General features: G+C 38.7%; 1 protein-coding gene across 6 annotated transcripts in view; it reads left to right on the forward strand.

Moving 5' to 3' along the window:
- Positions 1-18,283, forward strand: part of LOC125458832 (heat shock factor protein 1-like) — a 114,552-nt gene that overhangs the window by 49,597 nt on the left and 46,672 nt on the right. For 5 of the 6 annotated variants that reach the window (XM_059651413.1, XM_059651416.1, XM_059651415.1 and 2 more), the window contains 5 exons: positions 1,865-1,968; positions 3,002-3,166; positions 5,881-5,986; positions 9,268-9,333; positions 10,019-10,088. In XM_059651413.1, coding sequence (XP_059507396.1) covers positions 1,865-1,968; positions 3,002-3,166; positions 5,881-5,986; positions 9,268-9,333; positions 10,019-10,088 — 511 coding nt within the window. Of the gene's footprint in view, positions 1-1,864; positions 1,969-3,001; positions 3,167-5,880; positions 5,987-9,267; positions 9,334-10,018; positions 10,089-10,363; positions 16,832-18,283 lie in introns of those variants that run through there. The other variant, XM_048544555.2, reaches the window with a different exon arrangement.

The raw sequence follows: 18,283 nt of genomic DNA on the forward strand, positions 1-18,283 counted from the left end.
AGGGTGTGGGCTGAAGACATTGTGACTGGAGACCAGTGCCTAGTGATGTACCACAGAAATCAGTGCTGGGTCCCTTTGGTGCTTCTATACGTAAGCGATATGGAAGAAATTGTTGGGGGAATGATAAGTAAGTTTGCGAATAACACAAAGATTGGTCAGGTGATTGAGAGTGAGAAATAATATCTTCGGTTACAGGAGGATAGAAATAGATTGGTCTGATGGGCAGATCAGTGACAAGTGAAATTTAACCCTAAAAAGTGTGAGGTGATGCACTTTGGTGAAAAATCAAGACAAGACAGTACTTGATGAATGGCAGGATGATAGAAAGCTCAGAAGAGCAGTGGGATCTTGGAATGCTTGACCTTAATTCCCTGAAGATACCAGGGTAGGTAATAGGCTGGTTAAGAAGGCATTTGGTATGCTTACCCTAATCGGTTATGGCATAGACTGTAGGAACGAGGAGGTTTAGCACACAGGTTAGGACACAGCTGGAGTACTGTGCATAGTTCTGGTCACTGCATTATAGGAAGGATGTGATCATGCTAGAGAGGGTTCAGAGGAGATTTTCCAGGATGCTACCTTGGTTGGAAAAGTTTTGCAATGAAGAGAGGCTACATAAACTCAGGTTGTTTTCTTTCGAATGGAGAATGCTTGGGAGGACTGGATTGAGTGCATCACATTATGTGGGGCATGGACGGGATGGATGGAAAGCAGCTGTTCCCCCTAGTTGTAGGGTCTGTTACAAGGGGATACGATATGATAGTGAAAGGCAGACCATATAGAGGGGATTTGACAAAATTCTTTTTCACCCTGGAGGTGGTCAGGATCTGGAATGCACTGCCTGGGAGGGTAGTTGAGGCAGCTAACTTCACAATTTAAAAAAATACTTGGATAAGCACTTGAAATGTCACAACATTCAAGGTTGCAGGCCACGTGCTGGAGAGTGGGGCTAGTGTAAATTTAGAGTAGTTTTGTGTCAGCGAGAGACTCGATGGGCTGAAGGACCTCTTCAATCCTGTGTGATTCTGATTCTATAAAAGATGCCTATAATAGATACTAAAATGTTTTCAAACTCCTCCACCTAGTGGCTGTGGCAGGTACTTCCAGGCGAGGTACTTTTTTTTCATTTACAGAATAATACTTGTGATATATTTCTCCACTGACATATCTTTATATTGTACAAAATATGATATTTTGTTTCCATGCTAGTCACCCTTATGGCTAAGATATTGGTCACCTGTGTCATATTTTGCCATTCGAACCTGTAGATATTGTGTGTCCCTGCAAAGGTTATCCAGCTCGTTTTTAACGTAACACATACTACTCTCCTTTGTTTCTAATACTGTGACTCCAGAGGGTTGAACACTATAGCCTAAAATTTCCTAATCTCGCTGCAGCTTCACAGAACCAAAAGAAATCCTGCCCATGGTGTGTGGCAAATTTTGATTTAGTTTTATTATCTCTTGTCTCCCTAAGAGATGGGCAGGACTCGTTGTGTGGACTTGAGAGAAGAAATACTACTAACAAGTTGGAGAGGCAGGAAATTGCCAACATAAGACTTGGGAGGGGGGTGTACAGGAGAAAGGGACAGAGCAACATGACTTCAGGATTTAGAAGGAAAGGTGATTAATAATCAAGCATGACAATGAAGAATGTTAATACATACTTAAAGTAGGCTACACTCTCTTCACAAATTTTTGAATTTTTGCAGTTTCTTGGTGGTTTTGCTGGCTTGAATTTCAGTGCTACAGATTTACGGAGTCTGGACTGTGACTGCTGTGGCCATGTAAAGTTGAGCTAATGGGGAAACCTCTTGTGAAATGCACAGAATTAAATCCTTGCCTTTTTAATTTGTTACACCAAGAAATGTGAAACCTGTGAGAAGAGCAGTGTTTATCCAGGAGGTGTTATCATCTCTGAAATTACACACATGATTGGGAGTCCCGAACTGCCTGGTGAAGAACAAAGGTAAGGCTCTGTGTCTGATTCAATGTTTTTTTCCAGGTGTAATTTACAAACTCTTGACCTTCTACAACTGACTCCTGACCATTGTAATCACCTGCTGTTGTCTCACAACAGAATGTTAACAACATAATCTCTTGCTTTCTGTCAAGAAGGCTGAGGCCAGTTTAAGGGCCGGCCAATAAAACTGCCAGTTAAAGTGACAAACACTTTTGGATGTCCCTCCTCCCCTTAACACATTTCTCTTTGTGCTTGCAATTAATCAGACTATCCATTGTCCTGATGAAGTAAGGCTAGATGGTTTACAGAGAAGAAATTAATCATGAACATCTAATCTCGTGTCTCAAATGATGTAATAACTCGATGTAACAAGATGTAGAGCTGGATGAACACAGCACAAGCCAAGCAGCATCAGAGGAGCGGGAAGGCTGACATTTCGGGCCTAGACCCTTCAGTCTAGGCCCGAAACGTCAGCCTTCCTGCTCCTCTGATGCTGCTTGGCCTATGTTCATCCAGCTCTACACCTTGTTATCTCAGATTCTCCAGCATCTGTAGTTCCTACTATCTCTAATGACTCAATGTCTAAGGTTGAAGTCATTTGTATGCAGCTGAACTGCAGAAATCTGCTCTTTCTGCTGGAACTACTTGTCTCTTTCACTCTCCCTTACCCCAAGCGACTTGTTGCTGCTGTGGGAATTTTAGTCCCTTAAACTACATTTAGTTAATGTCTTACGTTATAATATAATTCCTCAGTAATCTTGAAAGACACTTCCTTTGTTGACATTAAATTTTATGTGCTCCAGTTACTGTCTCTTCTGATTAGTGCAGTTATTGTACAGTATTGTTTTTAATGCCAAAAGCTTTGATTTTTGAAACAATGATATTGAATGTCTTAATCTTATCCTAATGTGGAGTTCAGCCATTACTTCTTAACTCAAGACTTATCATCCTGGTTTCATATTAGTTACATTCATGGCATTGACCTGAGAATTGATATTTGATTTTTTTTTCTTATGTTTGTCTGTTTCACCCTGCACAGTTTTGTGACTGGAAAGCTGAATTCTGGTGAAACACTGTTCAGCACAGATACAGATAACCTAGTTGCCACTTCAAGCACAGCATCGTCACCATTTGCATCACACAATCTGTATGATGATCTCCTGGATGAAAGCTGCCAAACGACTGCTGAAGAAAATCCTGACCAGTGAGATTCTACTTAATAGTTAATCCACAGAAATTAAGGATTATTTTTCACCTTTCTGTGATTATGCACAGCCTTAGAAAGAGTGGGCTGTTTGGCTACGTTGACTTTCTATGTCCGTACTCTAAACAGCAGTCAATAATTGTAGCGAGCAACTCTTTGTGGAAGATATCATAAACAGATTGAATAGATAAATATTCTCGAGTTGCATGTGTTCTAGTGGCTTCAAAACCATTGTTGATCTGATCCATCCATTCAGATACTGTTTATAGCACTGGTAAATATTGTTAGCCCAGGATTATATTTCTGATTTTTCTCACCTGTTGTCTACATCAAGGAGTACAGTAACAGCAACTCGCATTTATATAGTGCATTTAAAATATCCCGGGGCAATATCAGGAAAAAGGTGTTTGGCACTTTTCCCACACATCATAGGAGGAAGAAAGATGACCAAAAACTTGGTCAGAGAGCTTGCATTTTATTTTTGGAACATCTTAAGGGCAGGGAAGTTCAGGGAGGAAATTCCAGAACTTCGGGCCAAGGCACCTGAGAGCTTGACCACCATTGGTAGAGCAGTCAAAATCAGGGGTGCTTAGGAGGGCAGATTAGAGGAATGTAGAGTTCAGAAGACCAGTGGGATGGGTGCAGGCTGAACATCTAGGGATAGGGGAAGCTCAAAGAAGGATGAACAGAAATGTTCATTTTAAAGACTGATGTGTCATCTGACTGGGAGTAAACTTCAGCAAGCAAAGGGGTGATGGTTGAATGAAATTTGAAGCTTGTTAAGGTACAGGCAGCAGAATAATGAAATCCACATTGAATTGGCATCGGCAAGGCTCAAAATATTTTTTCCCTTCTGAGGGCTACTTTTTAATTTTCAGTGATTGCTTTTTAGTTTTCTGCTGCTCCTTTATAATTTATTGCTAACTTTTTTATGAGATGATGCGGTAACATATCTTCAGCATTTATATTGACATTTTGAAGCACACAGTCACAGAGTTAGAACACTTCATCAATATCCTCATAATCATTGCCACTCCATTAAACCTAAAGCTGCAACGCACAAAGAAAGCATTACTTTTCTGCACACTGCAATATTTAAATATAATGGGCATAAGTTAGCAAGATAAAAACTGAAAGAACTGTGGATGCTGTAAATCAGGAACAAAAACAATGTTGCTGGAAAAGCTCAGCAGGCCTGGCAGCATCTGTGAAGGAGAAAAACAGAGTGAACATTTCGAATCCGGTGACCCTTCCTCAGAACAGAAATGTTATCTCTCTTTTTTTCCTGGACAGATGCAGCCAGACCTGCTGAGCTTTTCCAGCAACATTGCTTTTGTTCACAAGTTAACAAGAAGTGTTTTTTAATTAAATACAGACACACATTTCTATTCACAGAAGGACCATAACCTGAAATTTCTTTCAAGACCAACGAAGTCATGAGGAAGTTTTGCATGTCTGCCTGACAGTCATTACACCTCAAGTAAATCACAGAATGTCATTTGTGATAACACATAATTGTACATCTTTGATGTAAAACTATTCAGTATAAATTATCCAACCAATGCAGTGTTCATTATAGTAGCATCCGCTACATCCTTTACCTACATAGTGAAATAACTTCAGTGACTATCACCAAGCCATCCATTATTTATTTGTAGAAAGTCCTTGACTCCAATCTAACTTCCTCAGATCTAGCTCTCAAAATGAATAGAACCTCTGACATTCCTGTTTATATCTGTCAGCCATGACTCCCAGGTTGGGCTAATCTGGTCCAATCAGGGAATTCATATTCTGAGGTCCACCTGGCTGACCTTGTTACATCAGTATATCAAGGACTTCTGTGGCCGTAAGCTAGAGATTCTACATCCATTTGCTGAGAACTTAATACCTCAGTGACTTCAAGTTTCCTGGTTCCCAGATGGTGTAATATTCCACTGTTCTCTCTCCTCTCTCCTCTTCCCTCCCTCTCCCCGTCTTCACTTGTAATTCCTCTTTCACCTTTGCAGATCCTCACACCTAGCAGCAAATGAGCTAAGTGAAGTTTGGAGCCAAACAATGCTAGGGGATAGAAGTAGATTTAGTTTTGGTGTTGAAAGCTCAACTTTGGGTCAAATTGAACATTAAAGTCACAAATTATAGTTCTCAGTTTAAGATGGTTACGCAGAATGGAAACTACTGACAGTAAATAGGGTTTGTTTGGGGAATCAAAAGCAATGGTTTAGTTCTCCCATGGGAGAAACAGAAGAATCAATCCTTGGGCAACTCCAGAGGTAACAGAGCTATACTGGGAGCAGAAGCCAATACATTCAATCCATTCTAGGTGAAGGATAAAGCATCTTGAACATTGCTGTGATATTTCATAGAACGCCGCCCACTCTCCCAATATCATGTTTTCTTTTTCTGGACCAGCTGTTTTTGTAGTTCTACAGAATGAGATTGCCAGCTTGGGCAGATTTATCACTGTCATATTAGCCCAGAGTGGTTTACAGCAAAAAAAACTGTCACAAAGTTATCAATATAGTTACTATTTGAAGGTGTTACTGTGATGCTACAACCAAGAATGATGGGCATGCTTTAAAAAAAAAGTTCTTGCCCCAAAGCAGTGAATCACTGATGTTTTTCTAGGCTCTGAGGATGAAGGTGATTAATGACTGCAACCAGTTACATCTTCGTAGATTGATAGTTTCTGTTTTATTCTTCCTTTTGCTCTGTAGAAGTGAAATAATTGATCATTTGGATATGATTGACAACAGTTTGGCTCAAATACATTCCTCGCTCAGCAACACACGTTTAAACACAAATTTGGATTTACTGAAAGATGTGAGTCAAAAAATTATTTTGAAAATAATGTAGTACCTAAATCTGTATTTATCCTGGTAATTGTGTGGAAGATGCATTTTTCTGTTTTCAAAAACAAAACCTGATATTAGTATTAAGCATTCTGCCGTCAGTGTGAGCGGAGTCTTCAGCTGAATGAGACAAAAGCTGAATGAGTATATCTGGCAACTTGGTTCACAGTGGGAATTTGGTTCAAACAGATGAAGAGGAGTTCCACACAAGTTTACTGCAGAAATTGTGATTACACCCTGAGCCACAGTCAAAATGGCATGATGTGAATCTCATCAAGGTATTAAATGTGCAACACCAAGATTGGTATAAGTGGAATGGGTTTCAGTTCATGGGACACTGGCACCAGTAGTGAGTTATAAAGGAGCTGTTATGGTCAGATGAGCATCATTTGTGCTATGCTAGGACCAGTGTTCTGGTGAATTGAATAATGAAGAGTACAGAGAGGCCTTAAACTAAACAGAGGAAGGGTGTGGGAGAGTGGTGCTTTGGAGAGAGCTTATGCAGGCTTACAAAGCAAGGAGATATGGCAGCATTTGAGGGCTGCTTTTGGGATGATGAGATTGGGGTAGCAAAGAACATAGATGACAGCAAAAGGTGGAAAGAAGATAAAAATTGTAAGTAGTCAAATTTTTATTTTAGTTAAATGCATGTAATATTTGGAACTAAGTAAATGAATTATCTATACAAGTAGTAATCAACAGGTATGATCTTTAGCCATTTATAGAGACATGGTTACAAGGAGATCAAAGCTGGGAATAAACATTTAGGGATACATGACTTTTCAAAGGGACAGTCAGGAAGGAAAGGACAGTAGGTAGCTTTGTTGGTATGAGAAAGAATGTGTACAATAGTGAGAAATGATCTTGCATCAGAAGATGTAGAATCCATGTGGATAGAGGTAAGAACTATCAAGGCAAGAAGACATTGGTGGGAGTAACCCATAGGTCTCCTAAGTGTAGCTGCTGGGTAGGACAGAATTGAATTGAATAGCTTTATTGTCTAAAGTACCACGAAAAGCTTCTAAGCCACCACTTACAACACCATCTTAGGTACAGAGTACCAAGGTCTAGCCCTTAGTTATAGAAAAGAGAAATCAAGAAAAATATTTACATTGCAGCTATGCACACTATAATCATAGGTAAGAACAACAAGACGCAAAGCTAAAGACAAATATCACAGTCTCTTCCAAGGGCTGTCTGCAGGGGGCCTCCATGAGGAGATAATGAGGGCACGTAAAAAGGCAGTACACTAATCCTTGGTGATTTTAATCTTGTAGAATGGGAAAACCAAATTGGCAGAGATAACCACACAGAACAATTCATAGAATGTATAAGAAACAGTTTCCTCGAACAATATGATGTGATCCAATCAGGGATTAGGCTACTTTAAAATCTATTAATGTGTGGAGATGCTGGTTTAATAAACTAATGTTAGTGTAAAAGATCCACTAAGAAACAGCGAGCATAACCTGGTCGAATTTAGCATTCAGTTTGAGAGTGAGAAATTTGGGAAAGAAACAACTGTGCTAAGCTTACGCAAGGGTCATTACAAAGGAATGAGGGCAGAGTTGGCTGGACTGGACTGCGATAGGTGTTTAGCAGAAAAGACTGTTGAGGAACAATGGAAACAAAGATGTTTTCCAGTAAGGAAGAGAGATTCCAAGACGGGGATTAATATAGGAACAAAGAAATAGGAGTAAGCCTTTCACTGCATCAAGCCTCCCCCATCATTCGCTATGGTCATAGCTGATCAAACACTAAAATGCCTTTTATCCACCTCATCCCCAAAATCTCTTATGCCATTGGTAATCCGAAGTCTATCAAAAACTAAGCATGGTTGCCACAGACTCTAAGGATAACATCAAATTGAAAGGAAAAACGTACAATGTGGCCAAGATTACTGGTAACTCAGAGGACTGGGAAAGATTTTTTTTAAATCTGCAAAAGCCTGTTTGAACTGTAGAGGATTGTACAGGCTGGCTTGTTAATTGTATTCAAAGCTGAGATAGATGTCATAAGTTAGAGGGAAAAGTCAAAAAAGTGGAGTTGAGGATTATCAGATCAATCATGATTTCATTGAATGAAAGAGCAAACTCAGTGGGCTGAATGGCCTGTTTAAGATCCTACATCTTACAGTCCACACACTCTGTGCGGCATCAGTAGAAAGTAATATGAGCATTCATCATTCAAAAGCATTACCTTCTAGAACAGGAAGTTAAATTTTCTGAGTAAAGCTCATCTGATGGATGATGGACAAGCCAGAACATTCCAGTTCCGATTACTAGCTGCTCAGTTGGATGCCCTCAGTAGCATCTGCAGGTGGGTAGTATGCCTGACACATGTATCTTTGGATTTGATGGGGCAAGCATTCCCTCAGGAGTTCTGTTGCTGACCGCCGTCCATTTGAGTGTTGCCAGAATGTGAATGTAGAAGCTTGTTTATGATCAGAATCTGCTGTGACCATATGCAAAGAAAAAAACACACCCTGAAATGGTGTCAAGTGCTGATGGCACCTGTGAAAAATGCCAGTGATTTGTCACTTGTTTCAGGGAGATTATCCTTCATTATACATGTTATTAGAATGACAGTGATACAGCATGGCAAATTATGAGGTAATTTGCAAATATTTAGTAAAGATCAAGAATTATAACTGAAAATGTGGAAAACATCCAAAAGGTGGTAGAGTGTGGAAAGAGAAACAGAATTAACCGTTTTGATTGATGACCTTTCATCAAAATACAGGCATAGACATTCTGAACAAAATGGCTTTCTTTGATTTCACATATACTTTGCAAAGAGAGTTAAAACCATCCTGTGAGAGTCAAAATGTTTTCAATAATTTAGCAATTCTACAGCAATTCACGAAATCCAAAGGAAAATCTAATTGGGTTTGGAATGGATTTTGGAAAAAGGTGAGCTATTTCCCCATTACTTAAATGTAGCCATTCAAGCCAAATGAGGGTTTTGGAACTTAAACAAGTTTTTCTATTTGTTGACGAAAGCAGCTTTAATAGTCTGCTCAATATTCTGACTGTATCTCAAATAACCTGATCCAGTAACAAGTAGAAACGTTTTAATTCTGATCATTCTGCATCGTGCATATGATTGCCACAAACTGATGTGCACAGTACTCCAATTATGAGCTCCTTCATATTTTAGACCAGCACACAAGGTATCAGTTCGCATTACTGAGAGGTGATTATGTTTTTAACACACCAGAAACATGTCTGATTGCTTATTATTTCTTCCTAGCTATTCAACCCATCAACTGGAGGATTAATAACATCATATCCTGAAGTGGGACTGGATACTTCCAAGGTACATAGACAGTAGCAATTTATATATTAAGCAGCTGGCATTCCTACCAACTAATTCAGAGAGATTAGAGTAGTTCAGTAGCCTGTATCAGGGATTAATGAATTTAAGCAGAGATATTGGAAAGTTCAGTATTATGATCGTCAGAAAAATAAACATCAAGTGCTGGAAAGGACAGAGCAGATCTACCAGCATCTGTGGAGAGAGGAAAACGATTAACATAAGACTCCTTGCCCTTACTGAGAAATTTTCAGCTCCTCCCTCTTGTTTTCTTTCACTTACTGATGGTAGACCAGCAGGGACTATTTGAGTGGAGTCTAATATAGAGTACTGAAGTTCTTAAAACATATAGTTTAAAAGTGGTAATTCCAGACTGGAAACGTAGGTAAATATCTCAAGACTCGGGAACCTTTGGTAAGGACTTGTTTCTTTCTGAACTTGAATGGCTTAAGATCCCTAAGTAGAAATATTGGCCTTAGCCCAGATTGTTTATCCTGCTGGGAGTGGACATGTTGGTTTGAAACAGAATTAGCTAACTGTTGTATCAAAAACGCATATGTACTCGTTGCCTAGCCTCCCGTTGACATTGTTAATAAATTTACTGCAAATGTTTGTCTTTCTTTCATTCTTAGCTCACTGGTGCAGAAGATTACAGATTGTAACTAAATTGCTGGATCTGTTTTTGTAGAAGGCGAGTGGACAAAAATGCACAAGTGTAGAAGAGGAACAAGATTACACAGATGTACAGACTAAACGAGGTCAGTTGCTGTTGTTCATTTTGGAGTGAATCACTGACTATATATTCTGATAAAAGAATGTAGAAAAAGTAACTTTATTTGAATGTCTGAATTCTAATAGTTGGAGTATAGTAAATGGGAAATGCCAGTTTGGCGGATTGGAACTTTGGGAAGTCCCAGGGTCAGTTGGTGTCTGGCTGTATAATTACATTCTGTGTGTCTGGTCAATAAGAGATTACCCACCCGTCTGTCTGTTTCCGCGAATTATTCTTTTCCCTTTTGCTTTCTCTTTTCAGGTGAAGTTGAAAGGAGAGATTGCAACATTCTGCCTCTCTCAAAGGAGGATGTGAAGGGGGCAAATGAGACAGATATGTTGCCAACTTTGTTGGAACTGGCAGAAGAGGCCAGTGATACCTTTTTTCCCAGTAACATCTCAATTTTTGACACTGATGCTTTAAACCAAAGATCCAAGCTGATCTGCAGCTAAATCACACCCAGTCGTTCACTAACATGGGGAAATCCATTGAAATGGACAGCAGCTATCTAGGCAGTGTGTTCTTTTAGCTTGGGCTTATTGAGCATAGCGTTGTAATGTTTTCCAGCCCTTCAGAAGCAGAAGTATTTACAACCAGTAGCCTAAAAGTGACCTTGCATTTTCTTTTTCCATTTTTGTTGCAACTTAACCTAATTAGAAAATAGACCAGAATGTAAAAAGGGCAAGATTGCATTAACCTAGCAGACTAGCAAATTTCTCTAACACTTACTTCTCCTCCAACATACTTCTAACCAATCTGTTACTAAATTCTGGCAAGGACTTTGGTGACCTGCAGGTTTGGTTGACTGACATATATCATTCACAGTCAGGTAATGCAATTTGGTACAATGCTGATTCAGTGGAGAATTGTTCAGGAATTGGAAGAGGGCAGGCTCTATGTTAGTTAGAAAGTTAACTTCCTTATATTTGGTGTCCTTTCCATTGAAACTGATGATTTTGATTAGATGTTAAATTGGCTTTTGTTGCTGTGCATTCTTGCGTGATGCACAAAATCTAGTGTGTGTGAAATAGACTGTATAAATTTTCCACCAAACAATCCATCAGCATAGAAATCATTGACTGTTTGATTGTCCATTATCCATACTCATCTGTGCTACCTGCACTTCTGTTCCTGATCTAATATTTATTCAGCTTTTTCTTCCTGAAAGGCTTCCATTCCTGCTTCTTCTTGTCATTGTTTTCTCCATTGCATTATAATAAGGTGCCTGTGAATTCTTGTTTTTATGAGTGGAATATGATATGCCTTAAACATGATTTGGAATAGTGAACAAAAAGAAAGGAATGAAATTCTAAAGTAAAAAGGAATTGCTGGAACTATCCAGCAAGTTCATCACTGGCAGTGTAAATAATCTTGAATGTTATTGCATCTTTAAATTAGATTCCCAACATTCTTTTTGTTTTGCTTAAGTCCATTTTTAAGTGCAGCTCCATGTGGTTAAAGTAGATATAGAATTTATTACATTTTGTTATCACAAATGTCACTCTTTATATTTCTCTGCACACAAGTAGTGTTATAATCCCAGTCTGGAACTTCATCTCAATGTATTACATTCTAATTTGCACAAGTGCCTAAGGCCAAACTAAGCCCAGACGAAAAAAACACTGAGCTGCTATTCTTGCTGACTTCTGGTTCTGCATTATTAAATGCTCAGGCCTCACCATCATTTAATGGGGAGTCCACAAAATAAATACAGCAATATCTTTGTGAAAGTCTAGAAAATGTTGAGGTCCAATAGGAGTATCAAGGTAGATTCATCATTAAAGTATTACAAGTAGTTACAAAAAGTAATTAGAAATTCTAATAGAATACTAACTTTTGTATCTAGAAGATGACAGTGCGAGGGGGTAAAAGTTATGCTTCAACTAAACAAGCCCTGATCAGACCACTGTACTCTGGGAGAACTCTGGACATCATAACTTAGGAACGAGATATCGACCTCAGAGGGAGATGACTTTAAATTTGACAAATGGTACCTCGATGCCAAGGGTAAAATAACAAGGAGATATTACATAATTTAAGCATGCACACCCTGGTAATTAGAAGGGTAAAGAATCGTTTTAATTTCAGTTTTCAACATATGAAGGGAACAGATGGGGCAGACAGACATAAGCAATTTCTTCTGGTGGAGTATAGGGCTATGGAGTAAAGTTTAAAAAAACTGGAGCCAGACTTTTCAGGAGCGAAATTAGGAAATGCTCCTACGCTCAATGGGTCTTGTGATTCTGGAAAACTATTCTTTTAATGGCGATTGATAATAAAATTTTAATTGATTGGTTAACAAAAAAAAATCTGAGATACTATGGGATATAGCACAGTGGCGAATGTAGAGATGAGTAGCAGTAGTAGGACAGGCCCAAGAGGCATGAAAGCCTATTCATCTGTGCTTAAGATTGTCAGTTCCAGTTTATGATCTTGTACCAGTTAATTCAACATTTTTAATACCTCTTATTTGTCAGTTTTCCCCCTCCCTCACTTGAAGATTTAAAATAAGCTTTCATATTTTAGCAGCCCATTGTTTCCAACAGGAGTCCTTGCATAGTGATCAGGAATGGAAAGCCTGGAGTATCTCTGGAACCTTATCACTACTCCCAGCTTAATTCAAAATCCAAGCATTAACGGACTGCTCTACATGTTTGGTGCAGCAGAATTGAGTTCTTGCTGAACTAGGTGGCAAATCTGTTACTCAGTAGATAAGCACACATCCAAAGATAAACTTATGGATGTACAGCCTGCTTATTGAGTAGAGCAGAATGTACTGTCATGTCTAAAACAAATGATGAGGTCAAAGCATCGAAGCTTGTCATGTATGGCCACCTTTTCAAGACTCAACAATTATACTGTTCAGTAAGTGTTTAGTGATTTAAAGGTTTTTGTTGACCAGGTGAAATTGGGTCTTCAAGCATTTTGTTATTGCTTTGCACCTGTCAAAATGCTCCTCCCGGACAATCATCAGAGTTTGCATGTTCTCCCTGTGTCTGTCTGGGTTTCTGTTGGGTGCTCCAGTTTCCCCCCACAGTCCAAAGATGTGCACGGTATTTGGATTGGTCATGCTGAATTACCCATCGTGTCCAGGGATGTCAAGCTTAAGTGGATTAGCCATAGTAAACTGCAGGGTTACAGGGATAGGATTAGGGGCCAAGTCTGGGTGGGATGCGTTTTAGATGGTCGGTGCAGACTCGATGGGCAGACCAGCCTCTTTCTGCACTCTAGCCGTTCTATTATTAGTGTTCAGAAAGGGATGAGGTGTGAATGTTATAATCTTATGATGTAAACCTGTCAAGACAAAAGACAGAAATTTGTTTTTGTATGCATTTGCCATGTGAACAATGCCATCACTACAGATGATCCCTGGAAAATTCTCTCTCTAAATTTGGGCATCTAAACAGATTCATTGAAATGAACAAACTTCAATTAACTGAGGGAGGGTGGAGCCAGTTCGATCTCTTGTTCTAAATATGGTTGAGCTACAATGTGCCCTTGCAGCCTCACTGTTCAGCATTTTGTTTCCAGCTGTGGCATTCAGTAAAGTCTGATTGGAAATTAAAGTCAGATTCAGGACTCATGGACAGTCTTCAACCATAGAAGATTACGCACTAAAATTAGGCTGCTAGAAGAATGTGTTTATCGGTTCCTAATTTGCTGAAGACTGCTGTTGTGGTGCATTGATGTACAAACAGTCATGAACTACCTTGCACTTTCTGTTCTGCAGTTCCCATTATCTTTGAACTATTCTGCAACTTGGCACGACTAAGAGTATTAAAAAGATAATGGCATTCTTTCAGCCATCCCCAGACAAAGCTTACACATATTAGTTTTCTCAATTGATGATCACAGGATTCTAGCTTTGGACAGACTCACCTATCTGGGTAGTGGTCTGTCTGAGGAAATCCACATTATACAGATAAATTCAGTTTAAAGTATTAACTTCGGCCGAAGTTTAGCTTTTCAACTCCATGAATGCCTCTGGGACAAGATGGAGAATCAGCCTGTAGACCAACCCTACATCCATTGGGTACCTGTTCTATCGACCCTGCATTATGCCTATGGAACATACATACTGTATTCACTTGCATTTCAGGTACCTGAGACAATAAAGATCAGATGACAAGACAGGATTCCTGACACCAAAGTTTTTTTTAAAAACAAAAATGTTGGTGTGCCAATCATGAATACTTTGATTATGAAGGTACAGTTGTGATGGTCAGATCATATGATATGAATGTCTGATGAACAGTTCCCAAATAAGATTTTTTTATAGTGCTGTGCCAACAGAGAAACTATTTTGAGGTGATGAGCAAAAGAGCTATAAAGATTGGTTAAAATAATTATGGAACAGTGTCAAGCTGCTGTATATAAATGAGAATAAATTGCTCAAGAAAACAAAACGTGGTGAAAAAGCACCCAGGAACATACCTCCTTACTGAGGCCTGTGACATGCTGATGCTTAAACCCCAAATTAAGAAAGTTTGCTTGATCAATTGATCTTCCCAACTTGATGTGGCCGTGATCCATTTCTTTATCTGCAGGTGCTCATTCCATAATAGGTTTTGTGAATCAACAAAGCAGTTATAATTTTTCAATTTCACATACAAAAACATGGCCAACCTTCTTTTCATTAGGGTAGAAATTAATCCTTCTGTTCCCTAGAAATCAAATGTGAAAGTGAGAGCTTCAGCTCTTTAAATACCTGCAGTACCAACTGGCATAACAGGGCTTCCTTCTTCTAACTTCACAGATCTGTCAAGGAGCCTATGTTTTTCCTGTTCCAGGACCAGGATTTTAAAGAACTGTAGTTGAGCGGTCCATCACCAGCTGCCACTATATTAAAGGCACAGATTTATTAACAATAATGTAAATTGACTGCACAATGTGTAGTAGACACACCTTCTGCTCTCAGTGTTGGAATAATTTACCAACTTTGCATGTAATGTTAGAAAAAGATGATTTTGTATTTTTTTTTACAATTCCCCTTGTTAAAATTTTGTGGCTGTTGGTCAGGAGGAGCAAGAACACTTAAGGAAGTAACCAGCTTAAACTGATATCTGTCCATACTGCTCACCTGACTCAAATCCAAAGAAATATTGGCTTGAAACTGCCATTTGAAACTCTTCACAAAGCAAAAGCTTTTTATTTGTGTAAGTTCTGTTTGGTGGTGATGCCCTAAAATGAAATGTTGACTTTACAAGTATGCTGCTGTCAACTTTTTTCTTAGTGTTTTCTAAATTTGTCCTTAATGCATGTTCCATTGATTCCCTCTTATTGTTTAGAAGTAATGGCTTCAAACATGGTGCTTTTTTGTAAGTGCATCTGTATTGGTGTCCGGTTATACTCTGAAGAGTGCAAGATATGGTGCTGATTTTGTTGTGTTCATAGAATGTTTAATTTCAGACAACTTGAGGGATTTTATGTTATTGCAATGTTCTGACACCAAATGTTTCCGCTCTGTTTCCACTCCACATGCTGTCACTCACCCATCACTGCAATCTGCAGCCTTTCCTCCCTAGTACCCAAATACTTATTGTGAAATCTTGGATGTGTTTCCTATGATAGTCTGAGTGTATTACATTAGGAAAAATAAAAATTTGGAAACTCGCTTAAAATGTTGCCCTTCATCGTTGGCCTGAACATAGCCAGAGGTCTAGCAAAAAATATATGTGTAACAATTTGCTCCCTCAGGTAACTTTTCTGCAATGAGCTCTGTTACAATTGCCTCTTGCAAAAAAATCAAAAATTAAAATATCATTTAAAAAATAAAATATTAATAGAAATAGGATCCTCTTGTCATAAAATTGTAATTTATCTACCAAAACCTTGATAAATGGTGAATCTACTAACTTAATGTTTTCTTGCAAATTGAATACCTGTCCCCTGGATATCTCTGTGATCTTAAAATACTGCTTGAAGTGAGTATTAGGCAGCAAAAGTGCTGAAGTTTGCATGCTGCAGTATCCAAGGTCAAAAACATGGGAATTTGTAAGAAAATTGGGAGAATCATATGAGATTGGCACTGAGAAGCTTCTGGACATTGAGACCAAAACATTCTGTTTTCCAACTTTTGAGTGGCAAAACAACATCCTTGCTAGTATGTGACAAGAGGTCAATTTAAATGCATCAGCATGTGTTAACATCTTAGTATGTCATCTTGCATCATTAATATGCTGTTCCCATTCTGCCAAATGCTGTCTTGGTCCGAAGGCATTGATATCCCAGAACATACTCCAAGTGGACAGCAATCAAAAAGCCCTGCCCTTCATTAGCTGATTTCTGGTAAGGTTCAATCCTAGGATTGTGTATGATAGCAAAAGATCTTCCCTTGTGTGCTAGTTTAGTTACCCAGTACTTAACTGGTAAATCTTCATACAGTATCAAAAAAGCTTCCATTTGCTCAAGCAGTATTACACAACATTTTTGAATTATTTTTGAGATCATTTCACTAGTGCATAGGAACTAGTTTATCTTCTGCTTACCTTTCTAGATGTAAATAGGATTTTTTTTCCAGAGAGCACTTTTTTTTTAAAGAAGAGGATGTGGTTTTGTACAGGCAAGTCTGAAAAGTAATGTTTATTGTGTCAATTTTGCACACTTAAAGCTGTTCATGTGCACTACACTAATAAACTAATGTGTGTACTGGACAGAATTAAATCTGTTGTCGAATGTTTGATATCAAATATATTTCCTACAGTGGCTGTGTATTAATAAATGTATTGTAAAATGCTAGAAGCTTTCTATGTGTATAATTCTTTATTTTAACCCAATCAAAAATATTGGTCAGAATTTTGTAGCCTTTGAGCGCTCCAGCAAGGTGGTGATGCAGGGTAAAGTTACCTATTTTCCAAGGTCAGACAAGGCACCTTGTGAAATTTCTCATTATTGCATAGAGATTTTGAAATGGCCAAAATCAAAATGGAAACCATCCTTTTTTTTACAAGATTCAAATGGAGAGCTGCCAGTCTGCCTAAAATTCCAAAGCTGCATCCATGCTAATCCATATTAGAGCCATCTTTTCAGTTCACAACCCAGAATTCAGTGGAATGATAGAGTTTCATGTGAAATTAAGAAATGCTGGAACTCTATAGATCTGTCAGGATCTGTATAAGTTCCCCAAATCTTTTCCTGTGGGATCCCATTTCAAAGTTGGAAAATTGTTGTAATGCCTTAGTAATCACTGTGAAGGGCGGGAGTTAGAGAGGATCTGTAAGGAAGGGGATGGTAAGGCTGCATTGAAGAGGAGTAGGTGTGGGATAGCATGGGATTTGAGAACATTTCATTGTATTCTAAAAGCATGAGTTTACTGTTTTAACTGCTGCAGGGGCTAGGCCTTGAGGCTGTTATGAATGCAGCATGTGGGTTTCACCTAATAACAAAGTAATTCATTAATAGTGCACATTGAAGCAAGTAAACATTTGATATCTATTACAGAGGCACGGTTGCATGATGACAACTCTTGAATGTTGAGAGGTATATGATATGCGAGAAGAATGGGAAACTCCAATTTAGAGGGAAAACAACCCTAACCAAAGATAGTATTGGTGTAATAGATTGAAATGACCTTAGTTTGGGAGATCAGGATGTAGAATAACTTTGTCTGGAGATGAGCAATAATAAGTCACTTGAGGGAATGATCTATCGGTTTCTGAACAGTAACTGCAATGTGGGATAAAGTATATGCGCAAGTCCCTTCTCCAGTGGTATGTCATGACAGTTTGAGCAGGTTGATTAAAAAATCTGCAAAAAGAAATACAGCCTGTTCTGCTAGAACACAATAGTTGTGTTGCTGCGTGACACCATGTTATAGGAAATCGTGCTATAGAAATAACAGGGCCTGTGGGAAAAGCGGGTTTAGGGGCAGATCACCAAAAAAAACACAATCACTCGAAAGCCTAACACAAAGGATAGCACAGTTTGAATAAATGTTTACTTCATATCTAATAATGAAATAAAAGTAACTTCAACACATTACCTTGAAAAAATGTCAAAATGACTTGATGGGAGATGAGGTTTTGCTCTGTTATTGCAATATCATATGATGCCGGAAACTCTTTTGGTGTGAATATTGAGCGTGCTCAGGACAAAAGCCCATGAAATGATCATGTGATGTCAACATAAATTTCTCCGTGCACCGATAGAATTGTGTTATAGCCAACGCAAGTTTGCGTCTTA

The sequence above is a fragment of the Stegostoma tigrinum genome, chromosome 15, assembly GCF_030684315.1.
Source record: "Stegostoma tigrinum isolate sSteTig4 chromosome 15, sSteTig4.hap1, whole genome shotgun sequence".
Lineage (NCBI taxonomy): Eukaryota > Metazoa > Chordata > Chondrichthyes > Orectolobiformes > Stegostomatidae > Stegostoma > Stegostoma tigrinum.